General features: G+C 60.0%; 1 protein-coding gene across 1 annotated transcript; it reads right to left on the bottom strand.

The window, feature by feature from the left end:
* Window positions 1-861: 861 nt before the first annotated feature.
* On the bottom strand, window positions 862-7,482 carry LOC137676288 (mesothelin-like protein). Its single transcript, XM_068422986.1, has 16 exons — window positions 7,446-7,482; window positions 6,915-6,946; window positions 6,406-6,455; window positions 5,778-5,898; window positions 5,598-5,683; window positions 5,058-5,184; window positions 4,788-4,978; window positions 4,600-4,690; window positions 4,363-4,507; window positions 3,955-4,139; window positions 3,630-3,785; window positions 3,372-3,505; window positions 3,117-3,250; window positions 2,848-2,948; window positions 1,634-2,639; window positions 862-944 (listed from the first exon to the last, which is right to left on the bottom strand). The coding sequence occupies exons 1-16, from the start codon at window positions 7,480-7,482 to the stop codon at window positions 862-864; spliced, it is 2,679 nt and encodes an 892-aa protein (XP_068279087.1).
* Between the last annotated feature and the right edge of the window lie 530 nt (window positions 7,483-8,012).

Below are 8,012 nucleotides of genomic sequence, written 5' to 3'. Positions count from 1 at the left end.
TCACTGCAGCCTTCGGGGTGGCAAGAGACTTCCCCACTGCCTGCTGGGGCACCAGCTAGGGTGGGAGAGAGCCCAATGCAAGAATCTCCTCAGCCCATGGAGAATGAAACTAGTAAGTGGAAGATCTGCAGGTTGGAGGGAGAAACACTCTCTTGTAGTAGAGCTATTGGAGGAGGAGACACCAGCTAATGAAGAAAGAGCAAAAGAAGTGGAAACTATTTAGATTTAAGCTAGCTAGAAAAACTACAATGCAAAGCACTAAAGACATCAAAGATGACAATTAGGAAAAAAAGTTGATGTTTTATTATGTAGCATTGCAACAGTAATCAAGATAGACTCTCTTCGTGTAGTTTGAACAAATCTTGATCACAAATCTCGTAAGTTCATGAAACAAGTTAAATGCAATTTAGTGGATCTCTGAGCTTTCAGACTGTGTTGCTGGGCCACATCCTGCTTCTTGAGCCAGTAACTCAAATCCCTGGGTTGTCCCACTGTTTCAGCAGATCCCAGTGGGGCTGCTTAGAAGTAAAACACCACTCAGTGTGAGTAAAGCTGGTAGAACTGGGCCAGTTGTCAGTGTTAGTATTGTCAGACCAGTCAATATTGCTGGTAATTGCATTACACAGAGCAATTAGCCAGTAAGTACCCGTTGGGCTGCTTTGGGCTGGAAAAATACCTGTCCTCCTTTCGCTGCCCAGCCTCACAGATAATAAGCAAATTCTGTGCTGGTATCAAATGGACAAACTCCGTTCCTTTCCTGGGTTTCTGCTTTTCAGCAGGGAATTTGCCAGCACTGTTGTTTTGCAGGATGGTGACAGTTAAAGGAGGGATGTGGTGAGTGTGGTGCTGGAGGTGGCAGCGTCAGAGAAGCCCTCGCAGCAGTGAGCTCCCCACGGCGGCCACCAGTACGTGTGCTAGGCAGGAGGAGAGGCTGGATCCTGATCCTAGGTGGAGAAAAGAGATGAGAGAGGATTGGATTATGCAGGCAAACAGCACGTAGGAGCTGTCAGGGCAGCATGTGTCAGGACAACACTCTCCTGCCTTTTGTGACATTGCTCGTACCTGCACCTCAGGCACTGACCCGCACCCTGGTTATAAATGTCACCTGGCTGTGAAGAGTCAGCAGGACTGAGTCCTTACTTTCACCAGCGTAAAGCAGGAGTAAATCTGAGTCATTAAAGCTACAGCTGTAGCTCTGTCAGGTTAAATGACATCAGGTTTTAGGGCTTTTTACAGCAATGTCAGAAACACTACAAGAAATACAGAAGGCCATATCCTTGTCTTGGAAAAATACACAGTGCAGTGGCGTTAACAGAATTACTCCAGCTTTCTGCGGAGCAGTTGAGGGGTGCTGCGTGCTCAGAAGGTGATGAGATGTCTTAAGGTGCACCTTGCTGGACTTGAGAGCGCAGGGGATCTGAAGGCAGCATGCTCCAGATCCAGAGGTGTTCACACCCTGGAGAGATGTCACTGCCTGTCTAGCCAGTAACTACTTGGGGTTTCTTGTGGACAGCAGCACACCAGTGTTAAATCTGGCCAGGAACAAGGTGGATCTGCTACTGCTTGTGGGTGAAGACTTCAGCCTTGACGTTGGTTCCTAAGCCTTGCCCTGCTCTGAACATTCACACCTTACCAGCTTCAGGTTGCAGGTTGATGTATCCGCCGGGTGTTGGTCTCGGTGACTCTGGCACGTCGGTGGGTGTTTGTTTAGTGGTCTCACTGCTGCTGGTGGTGGAAGAGGGGCCGAGAAATGCTGGAGGAGCACTGGTCTTGCAATCCAACGTTGTAGTCTTGGTTGTTGAGGAGACAACACTCTTTTGGGTGGAGATGGTGGAGCTGGGAATCGGGGTGGGCTTGTGGGGAGGGAGGTTTGTTTCTGTGGCTGTGGTGGCGGTGGGTGCAGAGGTGGAGTTAGGAGCAAGGGTGCTGGGAGCGTTGTGGGTGCTTGGGTTGACAGTGTTAGGGGTGGCAGGAGCGGGGTTGGTGGTACCCCCAGGTGCTGGGGGGTTCATGGACACCAGCGGGGTGCTGGTGTTACTGGTGGTAACAGCCAGGTTGATAACAACCCTGCTGGTGGTGGTGGTGGCCCCATGTGTGAGAGCAGGGGGTGGGACGGAGCTGGGAGAGGTGGCGTTGGGGTTGACGGTGGTGAGGAGGGTGACAGCGGAGGGGGTGGCCTTACTTGAGGTGGCAGACTGGTGGATGGAGTATGGGACGATGGAGCCGGTGGTTGGAGCAGGTTGGGTGGTGGCAGGGGGACTCCCGGCAGCACCGGGGGCAGCGGTGGAGGCACGTGGGGGAGTGCTGTTAGGGGGGGTCGGGCTGATAGCGCTTGGGGTGGGGGCTTTGTGGGGGCCAGTGCTTGAGTTAGGGGTAGGGAGGGTGCTATTGGCAATTGGGGTGGGGAGGGTGGTGGGTGCGGGGGTGATGCTGGCCGAGGCGGTGGGGTGAGGAGGGGTGGCCGTCCCCGTGGGGCCGGGCTCCTCCGTGCCCCCTTGCAGGCCGATTCCCAGGGTACAGTCCAGCTCCCGCTGGGACTGTCTCTTCACCCAGCGCATCACCGAGGTCTCATTTTCAGCTTCCTTCAGGTACGGGAGGTTTTCCCCAAGCAGATTTTTCACGTCTGTGACGCTGAGTTTCTGCAATACACGTACAACAACATCCCTGGCATCCTCACAGCCGGCGTCGCCACTAAGCGCTTTTCTAACGAGACTGCAGAGCAAGTGACAACTTCCAAAAGGAGATTTTAAAAGGTAAAAAAATAAAGACTTGGTGATCTGATGAGGCTGCAGGCTCAAACGCCACCGCCCAGCCCTCGCCCAGCCCTGCCCTTCAGTGGGGACGTACCTGCACTTCCTCAGGATTTAGGGCAAGAAAGGTGTCCACGTCCATGTCTATGGCCACGCCAGCCTCAGCCAAGTCTTTCAGGTCCTTTGCTGGAGCTCCACCTTAAAGAAAGCGTATGGGGCACCTAGACACGTGTGAACCCTTCCAGTGCTTTTGGAGAGGTGCTGGAGGCTGCTCGATGGGGCTGTAGGGTGGCTAAATCCTCGTCCAAGGAGGAGGTATCCAGCCTCTGTCGCCGTGGGGAGGAGGGCGATGGCTGAAACACCCACCCAGGTACGGCTGAATCTGGCAGTAGTAGGCCCTGGTGGTGCTGGCCTGGCCAGCAAACGCCTCCTGGGCTGTTCTGTAGAGTTGGTCCTTCTTGGTTTGAGAGCAAGAAGAAATGTTTAAGTGTCCAGCAGTCCTGGGGAGAGGGAAGGTCACAGAACCCAAATGAAGGTGGGACTCTGCCATCCCACCACCCCCTTCCCCTGCGGTGCCAGGGGCCTCCTAGGACTGAAATCATCCCTAAAACCGTGGCTTACCTGATTGCTTCTGGAGGTATCTGCTCTATCTGCTCCTCCTGCAGGTTACAGAGGTTTCTCCCACCCATTTTCCAAAGCAAGGGCCCGGTCAGGGTGCCCCCCAGGGCCAGGTACCTGCTGAGCAGCTGCTGCACCTGGGAGACACAGTCCAGGTGGTTACACGTGGGCAGGGAAGATGCTCCCAGGCAACGCCTGCACCCCGAGCGGTCCCAGCTGGGGTTCAGCAGCCCCCAGCCCCCACCGCTGCCGCGGGTGTACCTGGGGAGCCCCCCACGTGCCGTCCGAGGGGTCGAGCAGGGCCGAGAGCGTGTCGCTGGACGTCACCGGCCACTGGCTGATCTCCGCTGCCGTGTACTGGCGGGACAGCGGCCCGAACAGCTTCAGCTGCTCCTCTGGGATCCCCGACGGGTAAATCTGTAGGGCCAGGCCAGAAAAGAGGGTCAGGGAGGGGAAAAGAAGGCACAAACAGGCACAAAGGACCTGCTCAGGTGCCTTCATCCCCATGGCCAGTGACGCCGGTTCCCACAGCATGCCCGTGCTAACGGGGGCTGCACGGGGGCTCCTGCCCTGTGTCACCCGTCACCTGCTCCAGCTTTTTTTTCACGACCCGGAGGTACTCCACAGGGAGCGGCTGTTCCAGCAGAGGCCCCAGGTTTGCTTCTAAAACCTCGTTGCTCAGGCACAGGTCGAACTGCTCGCTGGTGTCGTAGATGAGGAGCAGGAAGGGGTCGGGGACGGTGCTGGCTGTGATGGGCACGGACAGGCAGCCTGCGGGCAGGGAGGGCACGTCAGGGGATCCCTCCCTCCCCACCTGGCCCAGCTCCTGCCACCAGGCCCCAGAGCCCCCCAGAAAAGCCCCAGTGAATGAACAGAGACTGCAATAACTGCTCCCTGGGGGCACCCAGATGCTGCCCAGCCCCGGGTGGTCATTTACCCCCCCCCAAGAGCTCTGAGCTGGCCCAGGCTGGCAGCAGCGAAGGGCAATGCTCACAGTCTGCGCTCCGCTTCAGCCTGGGGTGAGACGAAGCCGACGCTGCTGTGAAGGCCCTGAGGAGGGTCAGGGAATTCTCCCTCTGGGAACGTCCCTGGCTGCCGTACGCGGCCGCGATGCTCCTGCCGAAAGCCTCCCGCGCTGCCTGCGGGGGGGCAGAGGGTGCTAGGACCCACAGCCGCAGGGCTGGCCTCGCTCGTGGGCACCTCGCCCTGGGGTCTCGAGGAGGGGGCTTACCTCGGCCACCAAGCTCACTGTGGTCTGGTTCAAAGCCAGCACGAGCCGCCCCAAACTTTGCAGGGTCTGTAAATCCCAGCTTGAAGGATCCCTGTGGCCGTTGGGAGAAGGTTGGTGCTCATCCAGCTCCTGGGTGCACCGTGCCCCCTGCTCATCGCCCACCCTGGGAGCAGGCAGAGGCTCCTCACCCGTAGGCTGTGCCGCCCCCGAGGAACACGGCGTTGAGGGCATCCTGCTGGGCCCCCGTCAGCGCTGGGCACAGCTTCAGGTTCTCCAGGACGGCGGGGTCCGAGGCCGTGATGGTGTCCGGCTCCATGTCACACACCAGTGCCCCGAGGGCGCCGAGCTGCTCGGGGCGCAGGCTCCTGCTCCTCACCCCCTGGGAGACACCACCCAGCCCTCGTACGAGCACCCAGCGAGGGGCGCGGGGGGCACCCCCCGGCTCGGCCCCCACTCACCAGGCAGGCCAGCGCCCCGCGCAGCAGCTCCCTCCGCCGCGCCGAGCCCCCGGGCAGCAGCTCCAGGTTCCCGCGGGACGCCCGGGCGTAAAAGGCTCCGCAGGTCCCACCGTGCACCTCAGCTGGGCTGCGGGGGGCAAGAGTCAGTGGGTGAGGGGCTCCTCGTGTCCATGCAGGAGAGCTTTAGTGTTGCTTTTTTGGCGAGGGGGCATGGGGAGAGTTGTTTAAAAAGGTCACTCCCTTCTAAGCAATGAGCTGCAGGGGGCTGGGGGGTCTCCTCTTACCCTGGGGAGGATGCCACAGGCATGGGATGGGGGCTACCCAACTCCAGGCACCCCACGTGGCCCCAGCCTCGGAGAGGAGTGGGGTGAGGAGAGGACCAGGGGGTCCATAGGGCTGGAAATGTCTGAAGGTGCTCACAGACGTGGGCAATTTTCCTAACGCTCTTCCCCCGCTCAGAGCTCCCGCGTGCCCCGGGGTGTGCCAGGATGGTGTGATTCGGCCCTGAAACCACAGCAGTGTGCTGCCCCCGGTACTCACTCAAAGAAGAGCAGCAGGTCCGGCGGGTACCGGCCAAAATCAGCCGTCAGGTTCTTGGCAGCGAGCAGCCTGGCCAGGCAGGAGAGCTGGGCAGAGAGAGGCTCGGCTTGTCAGCGCCAAGGCGGTGAGAGCCCCTCCACCCCGGCACCCCCTGGCTCCCCCACGCCTGCCCCTGCCCACCTGGGCACCGCTCAGCTCCGCTGGTTTGTTTTGCAGTCCCTGGGCAAACGCGAGGATATCGGCAGCGGGCACGTCGCTGGCTGGGATGCACTGGAAACCTCGCAGGACCGACGCCGAGAGGCTGCATGGGGGAGGCACGGCTGCACTGCACCATCCACTTTAGCTCCCCAACACCCCGTGGAGGATGAACCTGCTCCTTCCCTTGGGAAATCTCCCTTTGCCCTGACCGTGGGGTAAGTGGGAAGGTGCCCTGGTGGTGCTGAGGGGATGCCCTACAGCCCTGAGGGTCCCCGTCCCCATGGCCGGGGTGGTGGCAGAGGTGCCCACCATACCCCGGGCTTTGGGCGAGGAAGGAACCAGCGGAGCCTGGATTTCATCTCAGGGGAGGCTCCCGTTGCATCTGCGTCAGCCCCGTAAAGGGAAGGAAATTCTTGGTGTGTTTGTGCTGCAGCAAAAGCCGACGCAGCTGAAATCCCACCAGAACCGGCTGCGCAAGGCTCTAAATCCTCTCCAGCCCGGGTCACCTGTCACAGCGGCCGTGACACAGGTTCAGGGAGAGATGCTACATCCACCCGTGCCCCCGAGAGCCCCCCGCTTGCCAGAGACCCCGGCTGGGGACGGCACTCACTCGGCGTGTTGCTCGGTGGCGGACAGGACGGCTCCGACGATCAGGGCGGCCTGGGGAGGAGGACGGGGGACGCTCAGCCACAGCGAGGAGCAAAGGGCTTTTAAACCCAGGGATGGAGCAGGGAGTGGGATCTGACCCGGCTGGGGCAGCCGCAGGCGCCGCGGGCAGCTGAGAACTGCAGCAGGCCCGAGGCTGCCCCGGGTTATGTGCGGGGACAAAAGCCACCCCAAGGGGACCCTTCAAGGGCAGGTCTGCCCCGGAGCTGGGGGCACTGGGGGACCAGCAGGTTTAGGGGTCCCAGCCCTCAGTTTGGGAGCAGGGCAGGGAGACTCCTGGGTGAGCGAGGGATGGGATGGGACAGGGACAAGGACAGAGCCACGGGCTGCACAGGGGGGCCAGCGGGGAGGCGATGGCTTTGCCTCCTCAGAGCTGAGGGCTGAGGGAACAGCACCAGCTGCGATGTTTCGGCAAAGCCAGGGGTGTATTCAGAGCTGTCTGTGGGGACTCACCGCTGCTGCCTTCCCGAGGGCTGCGGAGAGACCTGCAACGGAGCGGGAGAGGGTTAGAGGGCATCCGTGTTAGAGGGTATCCGTGTTACAGGGCATCCATGACTGTACATGCAAGGGGTCGGGGCTGTTCTGAAGTGTCTCCGGGTTTAACGTCTGGGAAGAGCCTTTTCTTTGTTGATTTAATAATATTTAGGAAATGTTGGGGAACACTATGCAGAGAGCAGCCCCCGTCCCGCCCCGCAGCCTGCGCCAGCCCAGGCAACCCGGGGTGCCTCGGGGTGGGTTTAGAAGAGGAAAAAAAAGTGATAAATGTGCCCCTGGAAATCTGTCTGTGCAGATTTGTAACGCGGGGTCGGCTGCGGCTGGGAAAAACTCCCACTGCCTGCGGATGCTGATGGGAGCAGAGCGCAGGGTGAGCCGGAGCCACGTGGGTTGGGGATGAAAAGCACCGTGGGCTGGAGCATCCCTAGTGCCGGGGGTGGAGGGGGTCTTGGGGCAGGGTCAGCTTTAGGGGGACAAGGTGGCACTCACAGAGACAGAGAGCGACGGCTGCTGGGGCCACCCGCATGGTGCCTGTGCCGGGGCTCCGTCCTCGATGCGGGTCAGGCGAGGGCAGAGCGTGGAGGGGAGCGTGTCCTGTGCCCCGGGACGGTGCTGGCTGGGCTGGGAAGGGTCCTGCAGCCGATCCCCTCGTCCGACGCTGGGGCTGGAGCTGTGGGAGCGCAGGTGGGCACACAGAGCCCAAACCCCCTGCAACCCGGGGAGAGATTCTGAATCCTGTATAACACAAAACAGATTTAATTCTCCATCCGTTATTAAAAGAAACTCCACAATAACTTGTCCTCTCTGACACCCAGAGCTCCACTCCCACCTGCCCCCTCCATCCCCCAGCTCCACATGGGACCGCACCAGCACAGACTGGGAGAAACCCAGTGTAACCCAGTGAAGGAGCAGCAGCAGGCATTGCCCTTCCCTGTACCCTTCCCACATCCCTCAGCTAGAAACCCCTTATGGAAAATAAATCCCCGCTCCAGAAATGCCACCGACGGGCTGCCCAGAGCAATTAGTTCACCGCCCTTTGATTTAGATGCCGCTGAT

Source organism: Nyctibius grandis, chromosome Z (genome assembly GCF_013368605.1).
Source record: "Nyctibius grandis isolate bNycGra1 chromosome Z, bNycGra1.pri, whole genome shotgun sequence".
Taxonomy (NCBI): Eukaryota; Metazoa; Chordata; class Aves; order Nyctibiiformes; family Nyctibiidae; genus Nyctibius; species Nyctibius grandis.
Note: the sequence above shows the minus strand (reverse complement) of the source record. Positions and strands in the feature narration are given on the sequence as shown.

What these genes read in the sequence shown, in the direction of transcription:
- LOC137676288 (XM_068422986.1), bottom strand. Translation starts at nt 7,482, where the DNA reads ATGCGGGTGGCCCCAGCAGCCGTCGCTCTCTGTCTCT. An exon ending in CGGAGCTGAGCGGTGCCCAG is followed by an intron (nt 5,684 to 5,777) that starts GTGGGCAGGGGC and finishes CTCTCTGCCCAG; the next exon opens with CTCTCCTGCCTGGCCAGGCT. An exon ending in CAACCTGCAACCTGAAGCTG is followed by an intron (nt 945 to 1,633) that starts GTAAGGTGTGAA and finishes TTCTCCACCTAG; the next exon opens with GATCAGGATCCAGCCTCTCC.